This window comes from Salvelinus fontinalis, chromosome 19 (assembly GCF_029448725.1).
Source record: "Salvelinus fontinalis isolate EN_2023a chromosome 19, ASM2944872v1, whole genome shotgun sequence".
In the NCBI taxonomy this organism is placed as follows: Eukaryota; Metazoa; Chordata; class Actinopteri; order Salmoniformes; family Salmonidae; genus Salvelinus; species Salvelinus fontinalis.
This window is the reverse complement of record NC_074683.1, coordinates 9,759,552-9,778,674: the sequence shown is the minus strand read 5'-3', so window position 1 is coordinate 9,778,674 and position 19,123 is coordinate 9,759,552. Positions and strand designations below refer to the sequence as shown.

Below are 19,123 nucleotides of genomic sequence, written 5' to 3'. Positions count from 1 at the left end.
GAGGAATATGGTAAAAGTTGAGCCAACATGGTGTGTATTGACAATCACAGAAGTAGCCCAAAGAAGACACTCTGACAAACCTGTGGACAAATATCACTTTTTATTTATATTACCTGTACCTGCAGCCAGTTTCCAAGATGTTTAAAAAAACAATTCAACTTCACATCAATAAAAACATGCTCTGTCACTGGCTCTGTCACTGTCACAGGGAAAATGCTATTTACATTATGACTTATTCGGGACACCTGGTTAGCAATTTTGATTGAACAGGGCTAAACACTCTTTGTGGAAGATTTGAATCCTGTGGAGTCAGTGTCCCGTCGAGGTGGTCTGGGTGGCTGGACTACAGAGAGAACCTCCTTAGCATACAGTGTGTCGTGGAGTCCTGCTGCCCGGAGGGCCTGTTCAAGCCTCACTCTTGGATCAGACACAATCTGGAAACCAACAGAGGAAATGATAATAGGGATCTGGTCAAAAGGAGTGCACTATATTGGGAATATGGTGCCAATTGGGACGCGCGGTTGTAAGGTCCAAAAGGTATAAAAAAAATAGATAAGGACGATACTGTCACACCCTTGTTCATAAATGTTTATGATATTTTGCAATTCTAGCCAAACATGTTTTCATATGTTTCTGAACATTCCTCAGTTAAACCAAGGTCACTTAGTCATCGATCACGTTTTCAATCGGAGGAGATGATCTAACCGTCACTGGCCTGATTATGCAATAGACTGCAGGTAAAAACCAGTGTGCTTTCCTGCACAGTGGAGTCGTGACACAATGTACCAGACAGACGTACTGTACGTAACTTCACCCACAGGCCTTGAGGGGATTCTGTTTAAAGGTCTGTCTGCATGAGGGTAAGGCTTGTTTACCCAGGTCAAACATTATTGTGAAGGGTTTTTCTGGGGTTTTGTATGCCATTGAGTGAGGCAGTAAACACAAAATATTACATTGACACAAAAGGAGGTTGGTGGGAGGAGCTATAGGAGGACGAGCTCATTGTAATGGCTGGAATGGAATCACTGGAACGGCATCAAACATAAACCACATGTTTGACCCTGTTCCATTCATTTCATTCCAGCCACAATGAGCACATCCTCCTATTGCGCCTCCCATCAGCCCCCTCTGATTGACACACGTTAACAACATTGGGAGCTACTGGAGAGGGCGCAGTGGGGGAAAAGGCAGATTGACGTGTGTTGACTTGAGAGCAGAAAGTAAAGGACAGTGACAGGCCAGACTCACCTGAGAGTCTGTGTACGTGTTGAGGTGATATAGGGGACGGTGCAACCGAAACTCCTCCTCTCCGCTCTGCTGCATTATACGGCCTCTCCAGGCCTCCGTATCTCCCATCATCCTCTCTGGGTCTGGCTCTGCCACCACTGCCACCTTAACCGTGTGGGGGATGGAGAAATCACTTGGAAAAAGACCAATTTGATGATAGCCTAGTCATTTCCTTGTATTTCCCTATCCCACCAGTAAGTGGCAGTGAAGCCTCAAAACCAACATGGAACAGCGGGTTCAAAAGCGGCCACAAATGTTCTCCTCCGTGGCATTTTAAATGTCAGATCCAATAAGGGAAGTGAATGGGAATAAGTACTGATAAGAGACGTACCTGATTTCTCAGGGCCTCCAGACGACCGTCTCTCTCCTCTTCCTCTTTTAGGCGCTGGAGCGCCTGCGCCTCCCTCTCCTGCCTTCGCTGCAGCAGCGCCTCCTCACGAAACTGCACCCTGAGGGCAGGAGGGACAGAGAGAGGGGAGGGAGAGAAGTGGGCAAGGACATCAGCCCTCAGCCCAGGCACCACCTATCTGTGGTGGCACAGCAGCCATGCAGGCTGAGAGAGCGTTATGGGCTGCCAGAGAGCTGCTCCTCAGTCTCAGCAGCAGCTACAGTATCTCATGTCCTCAGTGCTCCTCACCCTGCCCTGACTAACTCAACCCTGTCTCTCTCTCGTTCTCCTAGCACTGTTTAAATGCCAGGGACTTGAAAGGAGGCCTGAATGCTAGAGAGTACCATGGAAACATAGGAGACTGCACTAAAAAGAAAAGAAAACGTCAACTTATCGAATCATACCAGTGGTTCCTAAAATGAGATATTTCAAACTATTTCCTCAATTTGTTATTGAAAAACATATTAATGACTCCATAAATGACGCACCATTCGAAATAAAGGTGTTTTATGAGCATTGTCCAAATAAGCCATAGGGGCGAACAAAGAACTGTCTGTCAGCCAGGTGTTGAGCTCTCTCCTTTAGCGGCCTTGAGGCTAAGCTGCTGCCCATGGTGCATGCTTACCTTTCCTTATCTCTCTTAGCTTGCTCTGCCATGAGTCTCCTCAGCTCTGTCAGTCTCTGCTGATCTCTCCTCCCCAGCTCTTCTCTCCTCCTCTGTTTCTCTGCATAGTACTGCTTCACCTAAGATATACAGGGCACAAATGTTCACAAAACAAACCAAAAAGTTTACAATAATACCTGGAGCAAGTGAGTGAACACGAGGGAAACTTTAGTGCGATGTCATCGCGTCCTATTGATCGTGACGGTGTGAAATCAGATAAGAGTAAATCAAATGAATGAGACGATAGTTCATAGTCTGAGAGATGACTGTGTATAAGTATATGTAATCCATTTCAGCCTAAATGGCATCATTAATCAGCGATTCTCCCAGCTTTCCTGTTGTACTGTAGCAGGCCCCAAAGGAGGGGCGCAATCAAACAAGGCTGGCACCAATACACACCCTGGGGCGATACCAAGGGGCAATGCGGGTCAGGGACCAACCACTTCTACATACACGCATGGACACACACACACACACACACACACACACACACACACACACACACACACACACACACACACACACACACACACACACACACAATCACGCACACACACACGCAGGTGCACACACACACACACACCATCATACCTCATTAAGCTGAATATACAATTAATCAAGCTAATGAAAATCATCATGACACTTTTCCACTTTTCTGACAACCTTATAATAACATATACTGTAATATTATATTACGTATCCGTGGAGTTAAATCACTCAAATGAACTTGGGCCATGCCTACAGTATATTGGATACTAAGATGTTATTATATACTGCCATAGAATCTGAGGAGCAAAGACTCATTTCAAACATAATGTGACTGGGGGCAGTGCAATATGCTGGAGCGTGGCAGGTGTAAGGATTAGGAGGTCTTTACTTTTTCCTTCTGCAGTGACCTCATGGCCGAGTCTCTCTCCTGCTCCCTCCTCAGTCTGTCCTCCTTTTCCTCCTGCTGCCTGCCAGCAATGGCTGACTCCAATCTGGCAACCTCTTCTTGATGGGCACGCCATTTCTGCAGCTGGACACAAACACAGGCATGTAGGTTAGTACCAATCAAAGGCTACCTCTCTGGACCGAATCACGTTGCCAGATGCCCAGCTGGGTACCAGCCCCAGAGTCTGGTGAGAATGAAAAGGAAAAAGAGGTGTTGAAACAGCCCCTCACAGCACGTTAGAATACCTCAGGACAGTACCGAGACCCAGAAAACCCTGTTCCCACACTGTAATCTAGCTATTTATGCACTAGCCTGTACAACACTTACCTAACCAACAACATGTTGCTGTAAGCCATTGTCTCACAGCCACACACACTCCAACACATACCACCCACCCAGTCAGACCTGTGTAAACACACACGCTCCACATATGCAATCAGACTCAGTGAAAGTGCGAGCACACACACGCATGTCCATGCACGCACGCACGCACTCACACACACACACACACACACAAGCACACGCACGCACACACAACTATAGTTGAGGAGTGAGTGACAGGTTGGTTATGCATCAGGGTCCCTGTGGCACGGTGTGCACTGAAGTGTTACAATCCAAACAGGCAGACAGATTTACAGATCCATCAACACAGAGCTTAGGAACCCCCTAAAGAGAGCCAAGCATTATTAACAGAGTCTATCACACATTAGCACCAGCATCATCATCAATCCAATCAGCCTGCCTGCCAGCCTGCCCAAGAGGAACCAACAACTGGCTGCTGTCTGTTTGTTTGGGGGAAGCTTAGAGGAAAGACCCTGCCCTGCCTTAATCAAATGACATTGGGGTGTGTCTCAAATGGCACCCTATTCCATTTAGTGCACTATATAGGATAGTGCACTATAGAGAATGAGAAAGCAAGAAAACACATTTCACTGTACTAGTGCACGTGACAATAAAACGTGAAACTTGGAATAGGGTGACATGTGGTACATAGACTTGGGGATGGAAAGATATGGAGGTTTATGTTTACATGAAGACCTCTTGTGGGTTTAATAGAAGAGTTATTAGTTATGACGCAAGACAGAGGCTCAACCTCTTAGAAGGTCTGCCCTGAGAGGAAGCATTAATCACTCACTTTACATAACTTTTTGACTCAACTTCATTGTCACTCAACTTTGAGATGAAATATAAGATAATGGCTGTGGGGAAAGGTTGGTTGCGGCTCTGTGCATACATAGAAACACGTAATAGAACATGACAAGGACATACACAGACAATGAATACAGGTAGAAAAAGTGCATGAGCAATGAATGACTCATCTGTACAGTAAACACATCAGCACACTCTGTCAACTACAACGTCAACTGTAGGCCAGCCCACGGCTCCTACTTGTGGTTTCAAACATCCAGGAGCCTCACTACCACTGGAACTTCAAGGTTGAAACTATTAAAATCAAATATAACAATGAAATGTTAGAATAAGATCCAAGATCCAATCTAATCCTCAGATTGCCTGTAGATCAGAAATGTGGTAATTTGTCTCTCAGTCTCCAATTTGCCAGTATAGTGTCTAGTCATCCTTGTTGTGGTGAGAGGGAGAGACACAGAGAGAGAGAGCGAGGGGAGAGAGAGAGAGAGAAAGAGAGAGAGAAAGGGAGAGGAAGTGAGTGAGTGAGAGAGAGATATGGAGAGAGAGAGAGAGAGAGAGAGAGAGAGAGAGAGAGAGAGAGAGAGAGAGAGAGAGAGAAAACGAGAGGGTGAGAAAGTGAGTGAGAGAGATACAGAGAGAGAGAGATATTAAAAGAGTGAAAAAGTGAGTGAGAGGGAGAGAAAGTGAGTGAGAGATAGAGATACAGAGAGAGAGATATTAAAAGAGTGAAAAGGGGAAAAGAGAGAGAAACCAGAGAGGGAGAAAGAGACCAGAGACCAGAGAGAGACCTTAAATTTGATGTTATTGAGCAGCCTGTGGATATTGCAGCAGCAGGTTCTGTGGGCTTCCTCGTCCAGACTGGGCTTGAATATGTTTAGAAGCATTGCTACATGATACCTTCACATCTCATGACTTCTCATGACTTCACAGTTATTGCAAAAGTTTGCTTGGAGCAGACAACACCAGAGAAACAAATGCTTCCCATACAGAGGAGGCTGGTGGGAGAAGCTATAGGAGCACGGGGTCATTGTAATGGCTGGAATGGAATGGAATCAAACACATCACACATATGGAAATCACATGTTTGACTCCGTTCCATTTATTCAATTCCAGCCATTACAATGAGCCCTATCATGGTTCCACCTGTCACCAGAGGGCACTCAGGTGTGTCCTATTTACTCATTATGGTTTCCCTGTTAAAAGAGGTGTGTTTTCTGTTGTCCTTTGCTGAAGCTTGAATTGTGTGCCGTGTGCGTTTGTGTCCAGAGTGAGTTTACGAGACTTATTGGTTGTTGATTTCCCAGTGTTACTGTCCTTCCTGTATCTTTCCTGTATCTGTTTCTCAGTAATGTATTATGTTTATCCTTAATCGCCGATTCCTTGTCTGGTCTCTTCTCTGCACCTGGGTCCAACCTTACCACGTCATAGCAAGCTTCAGCCCACAACATGGACCCAGCAGAGATCACCCAGATCAAGAATGTTGTAACCCACCAAGGAGCACTGCTGGGGCGGCAGCAAAAACAACTCTTACAGATATCAGAAACCCTCCGGGCACTTACCGACTGCCTCCAACCACAGTCCAACCCCAACTCAGGAGGAGCCAATGCCCAAGTCTCATCACTCAGTGCTATAGGCGTTGCCATAGTTCCTCCAGGGAACCTGTACCGGGAACCCAAGATCCCAGCCCCCGAGCATTATGATGGCCACCCGTGAGGATGCAAAGGGTTCCTCACCCAGTGCTCTGTGGTGTTCATGCTACAGTCCTCCTCGTTCCACACCGATTGGGCCACAATCGCCTACATAATCTCTCTACTCTCGGGCAAGGCCCTGGTGTGGGCAATGGCGGTGTGGGAACAGCAGCCACCATCCTGCAGCTCCATATTAGCCTTCACTGCCGAGCTGCGACGAGTCTTCGACAACCCAGTCGGCTGACAAGAAGCGACCAGCTGACTGTTCAACATCTGCCAAGGAGCCAGACCAGTGGCTGACTTCGCCATTGAGTTCCGCACCCTCGCCGCAGAGAGTGGGTGGAATACGGAGGCACTGGTCACAGCTTTAAGTAAGAACTGCCAGACTAAATGTCTAAGACCCCCACCTAGAGCCTTGCCGCATCCCCCTGCATCCATTGATGACCAATTCTTCTCCTCTCTCCCTCCCGAATACTTCGACCTCCGGGAGGCCTTCAGTAAGAGGCAAGCTGTCACCCTCCCTCCCTCATCTTCCAAACGACTGCGTCATAGAACTCCTACCCGGCTCCACCCTCCCCGAGGCCGTCTTTATTCCCTCTCGATCCCTGAAGCTGCAGGTACGGAGAATTACATCCGGGAGTCGCTGGAGGCAGGATTCATTCGCTCCTCAACATCCCCAGGTTTCTTCTTCGTGGGAAAGAAGGATGGAGTTCTGCGTCCCTGCATCGACAACCGAGGGCTGAACAGGATCACGATTAAGAACCGTTACCACCTACCCCTGATGTCCGCCACCTTGGAGCTGGCCCAGGGGGCCCAATTCTTCACCAAACTGGACCTCCGCAACAATCTGGTGAAAATCAGGGAGGGAGATGAATGGAAAACTGCCTTTAACACCCCTAGTGGCCACTGAGTATTTAGGCATGCCATTCGGATTATCAAATTCACCGGAAGTCTTCCAAGCATTGGTCAATGACACCCTTAGGGATATGTTGAATCAGTTTGTCTTTGTTTACCTAGATGACATCCTGATCTTCTCCAAGACCCTTCCGAAACACATCCTGCACCCGCGCCAAGTCCTGAGACGCCTCGTGCAGAGTCAACTATACGTCAAGATTGAGAAGTGTGCGTTCCATGTATCCCAAGTCTCTTTCCTGGGCCACATTATCTCTTCCGCCAGCATCCAAATGGACCCTGTAAAGGTTAGGGCGGTCACTGACTGGCCACGTCTCGCCTCACTCAAACAAGTCCAGCGGTTCCTTGGGTTTGCAAATTTTTACAGCTGTTTTATATGGAACGTTGGTGAGGTAGCAGCGCTTCTCACGACCCTAACCCGCAAGTCCCAGACCCATTTTGTCTGGACCCCCGAGGCTGACAGGGCATTCATGGAGATCAAGGGAAGTTTCACCTCTGAATCCATCCTCATTCATCCTAATCCTACTTGTCCCTTCGTGGTAGAGGTGGACACCTCGGACACCGGCGCAGGGGCGGTCCTTTTACAGCAGAACGAGGGGGACAAGAGAATGCACACGCGCCTTTCTTTCCAAGCGATTCTCGCCAGCGGAACGCAACCGGGAGCTCTTGGCAGTCAAGTGGGCCCTTGAGGGATGGAAACACTGGTAAGAGGGGGCACCTCGTTCTTTTGTGATCCGGATGGACCATAAGAACTTTGTCTCCATTCAAGAAGCCAGGAGGTTGAACGTTCGCCAGGCTAGGTGGAATCTGTTTTTTAACAGGACCACCCCCTGGAAAGGACGCTACTCTGTCACAGAATATTATGAATATTATGCTGTTATTATTGACTGAGTTAGACAGACTTAGATATTCAAGGATTCCTGCACATTACTGTAAGTTCCTGTAAGAGCCAGAGTGCATAGATGTAGGTTCTCTCTGTCAACATATATTACGTGTTTTGAATTTGATATCTGTGTCGAAACAGCTATGTAAAGTCTACTGGTGATTCGAACCTACTGTACAAAAACACAATGTAGTAGCTTCCATACATTCCAAAATAATACTTAGAAATACACACACTCAAAGACAATCAACTCAGTGTGGTTAAAATTTCCCTTTTGATCTATTTTGTGTTGCCTATTTCTCAATCTAGTAGGCTACTCTCACAGATACATTCTCTGTCTGCGTCTATCACAAATGGCACCCTATTCCCTCCACAATGCACAACCTTTCACCAGAGCCTACCCATTGGGCACACACTGTTTAAATCAACATTGTTTCCATGTCATTTGAATGAAATTACGTTGAACCAACATGGAATAGATGTTGTTTTGACATCTGTGCCCACTGGGTATGGTCCCTGGTCAAAGTAGTGCACTATATATGTAACCGATGTGAAATGGCTAGCTAGTTAGCGGGGTGCGCGCTAATAGCATTTCAATCGGTGACGTCACTCGCTCTGAGATCTTGAAGTAGTTGTTCGCCTTGCTCTGCAAGGACCGCGGCTTTTGTGGAGCGATGGGTAACGATGCTTCGAGGGTGGCTGTTGTCGATGTGTGCAGAGGGTCCCTGGTTCAAGCCCGGGTAGGGGCGAAGAGAGGGACGAAAGCTAAACTGTTACATATAGGTAATAGAGTGCCATTTGGGACGCACTCTCCGAATGTATTATGTAACCAGTGGATGTGAAAAATCACACCAGAGAAAATCTAGGTTTTTAAAACACACACACACAATTGCACCATCAATCAAGCTAGATAAGATAGTCGGGTGCTTAATGTTGGGATCTGGAGAGATGTGAGCAGTGCAAACAACCTGTGTGTGTGTGTGTGTGTGTGTGTGTGTGCGCACTCGTGTTTGTGCATGTGTGCAAGTGCATGTGCCTCTTTGTGTTGATTATGTCCTTTCCTGAATACGAGTATGTAAATATTAAAAACCAAACAGCACAGCGAAGTGGCCATCATAGCTACCTTAAACCAATCTTACTTCATATTCCCCAAGCTCCCGAGAAAAAATGAAAAACCATGCCACAACAGTGGCTGAAGTGATTGGGTATGTCTTGCTTGTTTATTGCTGGTTAGAGAATGCATCTTTGAGAGCGCAAGAGGAATAATACACTCATTACATACAGTCTACAGCAATTCATCACTACAATCTAATTTTCTGTGCCTCGCTGCCAAGTACAAACATACTTTTTGTACATGACAGCCTTAAAAAATGAAGACTAAATCTAGAAATGTCAGAATGATAAAAGCACAGCTGCCTTTTACATCTGCAAACCCTGCCTTACCCAAAGTGTTTGTTAATATAATTTTAACATAGCTCAGATTTTTGCCTCTGAGCACTCACTGACAGACTAACCAATGAGAGATCTGCCATTTTCAGGTCTTGCCATAGATTTTCAAGTAGATTTAAGTCCAAACTGTAACTCGCCCACTCAGGAACATTCACTGTCTTCTTGGTAAGACACTCCAGTGTAGATTTGGCCATGTGTTTTAGGTTATTGTCCTCCTGAAAGGTGAATTAATCTCCCAGTGTCTGGTGGAAAGCATACTGAACCAGGTTTTCCTGTAGGATTTTGCCTGTCAAATTCCATTTATTTTTTATCCTGAGAACCCCCCCCAGTCCTTAACGATTACGAGCATCCCCATAACAGGATGCAGCCACCACTATGCTTGGAAATATGGAGCGTACTACTCAGTAATGTGTTTTATTGGATTTGTCCTAAATATAGCACTTTGTATTTAGAACAAAAAGAGAATTGCTTTATCACAATTTTTGCAGTATTACTTCTGCCTTATTGCAAATGTTTTTATATTGTACAGGCTTCGTTCTTTTCACACTGTCAAATAGGTTAGCATTGTGAAGTAGCTACTGTACATTGTGGTTGATCCATCCCCAGTTTTCTCCTACCACAGCCATTAAACTCTGTAACTGTTTTAAAGTCACCATTGGTCTCATAGTGAAATCCCAGAGCGGTTTCCTTCCTCTCCAGTAACTGAGTTAGGAAGAATGCCTGTATCTTTTTAGTAACTGGGCGTATTGATACTGATATGCTCAACATAATAGTTCATCAAATGTCGGCGAAGGAGACACAGCTGTGGAGGTGTAAATGAATGACAAGAACAAGGGTATTTGGGTTCAAGTATCCATGGCAATGTCCTTACAAGTGGTAGTCTTAAAATGGGGGCCAGAGAAATGTACTTTAATGACTTAACCTTTCACGGCTAGGGGTTCCGCTAGCGGAACGTTTCCACAACATCCGGTGAAATTGCAGAGCACGAAATTCAAAATAAATTATTAGAAATATTTAACTTTCATACAATCACAAGTGCAATATACCAAAATACAGCTAAACTTCTTATTAATCTAGCCACCGTTTCAGATTTCAAAAAGGCTTTACGGCGAAACCATGCTATTATAACTGCAACCAAGTGCCACAGAAATCTAGGTTCCCATAGAAAACCAATTGAAAACACAGTGAACTCAAAAAAGAAATGTCCTGGATGGTTTGTCCTCGGGGTTTCGCCTGCCAAATAAGTTCTGTTATACTCACAGACATTATTTTAACAGTTTTAGAAACTTCAGAGTGTTTCCCATCCAAATCTACCAATGATTTGCATATCCTAGCTTCTGGGCCTGAGTAGCAGACAGTTTACTTTGGGCACGCTTTTCATCCGGACGTGAAAATACTGCCCCCTATCCCTTAAGTAATCAAATGATGTCAGTGAATTCCAAGTCTGCTAGTACAGGGAATTTAGTACAATATTCTATTGATAAAATTATCTCAACTTCAGCTAATAAATGTGTTTCTTAGCGAGATCCCGCCTTTCTTGGAAATCTGAAAGATTTAACAATGAACTAAACTCTAGTCTGTCGTGTAGTAGGCTCAGTAACATGAGGGCACGATGGGTATATTTAAGGGAAAGTTTACTCAGCAAGCTTAGCACTCCATCACAGTATACATCATCAGCACATGCATACTCTTCTTCTCCCTATCTGGAACCCTGTTCTCATTGTACTTCCGTTCTGTACCAGAATAGGTAAAATAAAATACCTGTATGTCTCTAGTGGTAAACATGGGTAGTGCAGCAGAACACAACATACAACATTCAAATTAGTGGATTAGGCTATTTCAACCACACCCGTACCTAACAGGTGTATACAATCGAGCACACAGCCATGCAAACTCCATAGACAAACATTGGTAGTAGAATGGCCCATATTGAAGAGCTCAGTGACTTTCAACGTGACACTGTCATAGGATGGCACTGTCATAGGATGCCACCTTTCCAACAAGTCAGTTCGTTACATTTCTGTCCTGCTAGAGCTGCTCCGGTCAACTGTAAGTGCTGTTATTGTGAAATGGAAGCATCTAGGCGCAACAACGGCTCAGCCATGAAGTGGTAGGCCACACAAGCTCACAGAACGAGACTGGCGAGTGCTGAAGCATGTAGCGTGTAAAAATCGTCTGTCCTCGGTTGCAACATTCAGTACCGAGTTCCAAACTGCCTCTGGAAGCAACGTCAGCACAAGAACTATTCGTCGGGAGCTTCATGAAATGGGTTTCCATGGCCGAGCAGCCGCACAGAAGGCTAGGATCACCGTGCAACAATGCCAAGCATCGGCTGGAGGGGTGTAAAGCTTGCCGCCACTCTCTGGCAGTCAGACAGACAAATCTGGGTTTGGCAGATGACAGGAGAACGCTACCTGCCCCAATGCATAATGTCAACTGTAAAGTTTGGTGGAGGAGGAATAATGGTCTGGGGCTGTTTTTCATGGTTCGGGCTAGGCCCCTTAGTTCCAGTGAAGGAAATCTTAATGCTACAGCATACAATGACATTCTAGACGATACTGTGCTTCCAACTTTGTGGCAATAGTTTGGGGAAGGCCCTTTCCTGTTTCAGCATGACAATGCCCCTGTGCACAAAGCGATGTCCACACAGAAATGGTTTGTCGATGTCGGTGTGGTAGAAATTGACTGGCCTGCACAGAACCCTGACCTCAACCCCATCGAACACCATTGGGATGAATTGGAACGCCGACTGCAAGCCAGGCTGAATCGCCCAACATCAGTGCCCAATCTCACTATTGCTCTTGTGGGTGAATGGAAGCAAGTCCCTGCTGCAATGTTCCAAGGAGGCTGTTATAGCAACAAAGGGAGGACCAACTCCATATTAATACCCATGATTTTGGAATGAGAGGTTCGATAAGCAGGTGTCCACATATGTTTGACGATTCGTATTTTCTTTCTTTTCATATCTTGGACTAGTATGCATAATACGCTAAACTCCGGTACCTTGACCCCTTGTACATTCGCTTTTCTATCGGCACGGCACATCTGTGCGTAATGACCATTTGTTTCACAGTCCTTGCATTTAGACTTGGCGGCGGGGTAGTGTGTTGCGTTAGCTAAGTGAGTATTAGAGCCACACCTGTAACAGCAGCGACCTGACTTTCTTGCATCATCAGGTGGATTGGAGTTGGTACGGGCCTGTATCTCCGTTTATTCTTCTTTTGGGGATTTTCTCTCACCGCCTGTACTGGCAGTGGATTATTAATGAATTGGATGTGGGCTTGGCAACTTTCCACTTGAGTAGCGAGCGCAATAGGAGTGTGCAGTGTGAGATTAGCCTGCAGTAAAAGCCTTTTTTTGACACGGGGAGCCTGAGGCCTTTTCAACAAGTTGATCTCTCAACTCATCTCCTCATCTCCTCTATCACCAAAGTCACAGTTCACAAGGAACTTTCTCAGGGCAGCAACGTAATCTGCTATGGACTCATCAGGTCTCTGTGCTCTTTGTCTGAATTTATGGCGCTCAACCACGACATTGATAGCCGGAATGACATGTCCCTGGAGAGCTGGGACAGGTGTTGCAAATGTAGCACCTGTACCTGTTAATTTGTAAAAGATCATTTGATCTTCAGTACCAAGGCAATGTAGTAGCACTGCATGCTTCATATAATCTGGCCAGTCATCTCCTGTAGCATTGACAGCCACCAAGTAATTGTTGAAGATTTTCAACCACATTGCCAACAGCATCGTAGGTTGACCAGGGAAGGGCAGGAACGGAGTAGTTGATGATGCTAACGCTGCCACCATCCTTGTCGCCAATCTTGTCGTGTAGTAGGCTCAGTAACATCAGGACACGATGGGTATAATTAAGGGTAAGTTTACTCTGCAAGCTTAGCATTCCATCACAGCAGACATCATCAGCACATGCAAACTCTTCTTCCCCCTAACTGGAATCCAGTTCGCATTGTACATCCGTTCTGTATCAGAATAGGTCAATTAAAATACCTGTAGTGCAGCAGAACACAACATAGTCACCCGTTCCATATTCATCTCATAGAAATCTGCCAACTAATTCTCTATGCACCAACATGTCTTTCAAATCAAGATAGAGTAGCATCAACATACCTACAGCTGTAGAATCTGTAATGCAATAGAAAACATCTGTTGATAATAATTGATGTCATCTCTGTCCCGACATTAAGTACAACATGCAGTGGCTTGCGAAAGTATTCACCCCCCTTGGCATTTTTCCTATTGTGTTGCCTTACAACCTGGAATTAAAATAGATTTGTGGGGGGTGGGGGGTGGGGGGGGGGGTTGTATCATTTGATTTACAACATGCCTATCACTTTGAAGATGCACTTTTTTTTTTGGTGTGAAACAAACAAGAAATAAGACCAAAAAAAACAGAACTTGAGCGAGCATAACTATTCACCCCCCCAATGTCAATACTTTGTAGAGCCACCTTTTGCAGTAATTACAGCTGCAAGTCTCTTGAGGTATGACTCTATAAGCTTGGCACATCTAGCCACTGGGATTTTTGCCCATTCTTCAAGGCAAAACTGCTCCAGCTCCTTCAAGTTGGATGGGTTCCGCTGGTGTACAGCAATCTTTAAGTCATACCACAGAATCTCAATTGGATTGAGGTCTGGGCTTTGACTAGGCCATTCCAAGACATGTAAATGTTTCCCCTTAAACCACTCGAGTGTTGCTTTAGCAGTATGCTTAGGGCCATTGTCCTGCTGGAAGGTGAACCTCCGTCCCAGTCTCAGATCTCTGGAAGACTGAAACAGGTTTCTCTCAAGAATTTCCCTGTATTTAGCGCCATCCATCATTCCTTCAATTCTGACCAGTTTCCCAGTCCCTGCCGATGGAAAAACATACCCACAGCATGATGCTGCCACCACCATGGGGATGGTGTTATCGGGGTGATGTGAGGTGTTGGATTTGCGACAGACATAGCGTTTTCCTTGTTGGCCAAAAAGCTAAATTTTAGTCTAATCTGACCAGAGTACCTTCTTCCATTTGTTTGGGGAGTGATGTTGTACTTAATGCCTTTATTTTTTTCTTTAAACAATGGCTTTTTTTTCTGGCCACTCTTCCGTAAAGCCCAGCTCTGTGGAGTGTACGGCTTAAAGTGGTCCTATGGACAGATACTCCAATCTCCGCTATAGAGCTTTGCAGCTCCTTCAGGGTTCTCTTTGGTGTCTTTGTTGCCTCTCTTAATGCCCTCCTTGCCTGGTCTGTGAGTTTTGGTGGGCGGCCCTCTCTTGGCAGGTTTGTTGTGGTGCCATTTTCTTTCCATTTTTTAATAATGGATTTAATGGTGCTCCGTGGGATGTTCAATGTTTTGGATATTTTTTTTTAACCCATCCCTGACCTGTTTGTAGAGCTCCTTGGTCGTCATGGTGCCGATGCTTGGTGGTGCCCCTTGCTTAGTGGTGTTGCAGGCTCTGGGGCCTTTCAGAGCAAGTGTATATATACTGAGATCATGTGACAGATCATGTGACACTTAAATAAAGTCCACCGATGTGCAGTCTAACTAATTCTGTCACTTCTGAAGGTAATTGGTTGCACCAGATCTTATTTAGGGGCTTCATAGCAAAGGGGTTGAATACATATGCTGTCACGCCCTTACCATAGAGAACTTTTTATTCTCTATGTTGGTTAGGTCGGGGTGTGATTAAGGTTGGGTTATCTAGGTGAATTATATTTCTATGTTGGCCTGGTGTGGTTCCCAATCAGAGGCAGCTGTTTGTCGTTGTCTCTGATTGGGGATCATATTTAGGTAGCCATTTCCCCATTGTGCTTTGTGGGATCTTGTCTACGTATAGTTGCCTGCGAGCACTATTTTGAGCTTCACGTTTCGTTTGTTCGCTTTATTGTTTTTGTTCTTTTAGTTTTCTCTTCCTAATAAAAGGGATGGAAACATACCATGCTGCATCTTAGTCCACTCCTTATGACGAACGTGACATATGCACTCACCACTTTTCAGTTTTTTTTTTTTTTTATTTTTTGAAACATTATATTTTTTCCTTTCACTTGACCAATTTGGACTATTTTGTGTATGTCCATTACATGAAATCAAAAAAAATAAAAAAAATAAAAATTACAGGTTGTAATCCAACAAAATAGGAAAAACGCTAAGGGGGATGAATACTTTTGCAAGGCACTGTATTTGGTTTTCCCCACTCCCAGGGGAAGTAAGCTCAGCCCAGTTTCCTCCTCCATGCAGCCATCTGTGCTGCCTGAACCACAGGGCAGCTAGGCTAACACACCAGGGCCTGGCGTTGCACAATACACTAGCCTGGCCAGGGGGAAGACAGCAGGGGTCAATTTGGCCAAGAAAACATTTACTCTGGGGCTCCTCCCACTGCACACCATGACAACCCACAGACAAGTTGCTCAGTGGGTTATCAGTATCACTATACAGCCCACAATAATAAGCACACAGCCCAGCTCCTAATATTTTACATTACATTTAAGTCATTTAGCAGACGCTCTTATCCAGAGCGACTTACAAATTGGTGCATTCACCTTATGAGGCCAGCTCCACCACGATGCCTTCCCCATCACCACCAGATCTCCTCCACTACCACCAGGCCTCCTCCAGCACCACTAGGTCCCTCCAGCACCACCAGGCCTCCTCCAGCACCACCAGGCCTCTAGCACCACCAGGTCTCCTCCAGCAGCACTAAGTCTCCTCCAGCACCACCAGGCCTCCTCCAACAGGGTAGCTGGACTGGTCTGTGTCTGCCACTTCAAGCACCAGTAGGCCACCAGCATCACCTGGGCTCCAGCACCACCACCAGGCCTCCTCCAGCACCACCAGGCCTTCTCCAGCACCACCAGGACTTGTCCAGCACCACCATGCCTCACCTCCTCAAGCATCAAGGTGATAGGGGTAGGAGGGTTGGGGTCAATTCCAATTCTTGCTTTCAGTCATGAAGTGGAGAATTGATATGGAATTCAATTAGAAATTCAACAATCTTCAAGTTATGGAGTTGGAATTTAATTGGAATTAGACTGTTTTGACTTTTTGAATAGGAATGTAATAGCAAAGACATTTCATCTTTGGAATTTAATTTAATTCGAATTTCATATTTTACATTTCCCAGTTAATGGAATTAATGCACATAGTATCAAACATTTACAGCAGGATTTGTTTTAAATAATTTCAACATGTGTTTCTATATTTCCAGTATAGCTTGCCTGTCTGAACAGTGACCTGATCAACTGGAATTTGTGGAATTGTTGGGAATAATATTGAATTGGAAATGTTATGAATAGGATTTTCCTTACATTAGAATTTAGAGGAATTGAATTATCTTTGCATTCAAAGACTGATCTGGAATTTCAATTGAATAACATTTCATTTACAGGGACAGAGAATTTCATTAGTGGAATTAACCCCAACCCTGAGGTGTAGGGAATCATAATGAAACTTTTACCAACACATCCACTCAAATGATGATATAGAATACATTATTGGAATTTACATGTGAATCATATTTTAAATAAACCAATATACTTATACTGTGTCTGTAACAACACAGCATATCACCAAAGATTAAAAATAGTATGTAATGAAATAAGATAATAAAATTGCAGAAGTGGATTTCATCATGATGAATATAATTATTTTATTTTATTTTATTTAGAAGACCTACTGGAAACAGAGACACCAGCTGCAGAAACAAAGCATTTGTATAAGGCTGACAGAATGGCAAGGGGAATCCATCTTGTGGTCTGGTCGTGTCAGGATGATAAAGACCATGAGCACTCAGGAGAGATTTGGTTGGAAGGAGACTTCCATTTGTGCTCTGACTCCACTCCAGCACAGAAATACAATATGTGACTATAACGGAACTCATAAACGGCTGGGAAAGTCTCTGATTAACTTGGCAATATTTTTGATTGAATGCACAAAGATGCCTGCATTCTTTCTACCTCTGCACTGCGTAATTCCTTCTATTGTTATTATCAGAAATACAACCTATTATCACATTGAGTTCAGTTTTAGGAAAGGGTGAAAGTTAACTCATATAAAAGCTCATATAAATATATGTAGCCTCCGAAAAAAAGTGAATGAGTAATTTGCTAATCTTAGGAGATATTTATATGCGTATTAGCCATTTCTGAGACTCACTTAGAGAGCACATTTGATGATACAGCAGTAGGAATACAAGGATATAAAATCTATAGAAAAGACAGGAATGTCTACAGGGAAGGTGTTGCTGTATGTATTCAGAGCCATATTCCTGTAAAGCTCAGAGAGGGTCTTATGACAAATGAAGTAGAAGTGTTGTGGTGGCAGGTTCACCTCTTCTTTTAGGCTGCTGATATAGGTCACCAAGTGCAAACTGTCTGGAGAATATGTGTTTGATGCCATACAAGATCTCTGATGCTAAATGTGAAATGTATTTTCTTGGTGACCTGAACATCGACTGGTTATCATTAGTTGTCCTCTCAAGAGGAAGCTTCTTACTTTGACTAATGCCTGTAACATGACCCAGCCTATCAATCAACCAACTAGAGTGTCGACCAATAGTGGTTAATCTGTGACATAAGACATAGTTATAAGAGATCAGGACTCTTTTGTTGAAGATGTAAAAAAAAAAAAAATGTTAGTCTGATGTGAATAAGGAGGGTAATCCAGACACAGCACTTGGAGTATTTGTAAAATTATTCTTGCCAATAGTTTTCTTTGTAACCATTTTCATTTTGCTTGTTGTAAAGGGCTACATGCACAATACACAAATTCATATAACTGAATAGTTAGCTCGCATCACAGAGCCAAAGAGGAACAATACATTTAGAATGTAAAGGGAGAGAAACATATTGGGGAAAAGAAGCAACTAGGGTTCCTTGTCCGTCCCTCAGCAAGGACTTGCAGTCAGTGTCCGAATGGGTCATTAACAATAAACTGGCTTTAAATACTAATACTAATCTAAAACCATAAGCTTTGTATTTGATTCAAAACATCCTCCAAGAACTGAACCTCAACTGGAGTTGTACATGAAGGGTGTGACCATTGAACAAGTGGAAGAAGCTGAACTCCTAGGTGTAACATTGGTGTGGTCAGTTATCATGGTCAAGTCATATTGACAAAGTTGTTGTGAAGATGGGGAGAGGTATGTTTGTTATAAAAATATGTTCTGCGTTTTTGACACAAAGATCAACTGTATTAGTTGTTCAGGCTCTGATCTTGTCCCATCTTGATTACTGTCTGGTAATACGGTCAGGTGCAGCAAAGAAAGACCTAGCAAAGCTGCAGCTGGCTCATAACAATGCAGCACACCTGGCCCTTAACTACACACACACAACTAATATCAACAACATGTATAATAGTCTTTCATGGTTGCGGGTTGAGGAGAAAGTGACTACTTCTCTTCTAGTCTTTATAAGAAACATTTGTATGTTGAAAATGCCTAATCTATTTGCATACGCTTCAAACAGACATGCATTACATATCAAACCAGGCACGCCATTATGGATTTCTTCACTGTACCCAAACCAAAAACCGATTTCATGTGTCGCTCAGTTACAGTGCCTTCAGAAAGTATTCATATCCCTTGACTTATTCCACACTTTGTTGTGTTACAGCCTGAATTCAAAATGGATTCATTGTTTTTTTTCTCTCGCACATCTACACACAATACCCTATAATGACAACCTGAAAACATGTTTCTGGAAATGTTTGCAAATGTCTTGAAAATGAAATACAGAAATATCTCATTCACATAACTATTCACACCCCTGACTCAATA

General features: G+C 44.2%; 1 protein-coding gene across 2 annotated transcripts in view; it reads right to left on the bottom strand.

Annotated features, from left to right (window-relative positions):
* Nucleotides 1-83: 83 nt before the first annotated feature.
* LOC129816333 (coiled-coil domain-containing protein 148-like) overlaps nt 84-19,123 on the bottom strand; it is an 80,779-nt gene continuing 61,739 nt past the window's right edge. For both annotated transcript variants that reach the window (XM_055870700.1, XM_055870699.1), the window contains exons 11-15: nt 3,217-3,357; nt 2,301-2,419; nt 1,619-1,736; nt 1,249-1,392; nt 84-434 (exon numbers count right to left, since the gene is read on the bottom strand). In XM_055870700.1, the coding sequence (XP_055726675.1) occupies nt 273-434; nt 1,249-1,392; nt 1,619-1,736; nt 2,301-2,419; nt 3,217-3,357 (684 nt within the window). In that variant the 3' untranslated portion in view covers nt 84-272. The remainder of the gene's footprint in view (nt 435-1,248; nt 1,393-1,618; nt 1,737-2,300; nt 2,420-3,216; nt 3,358-19,123) is intronic.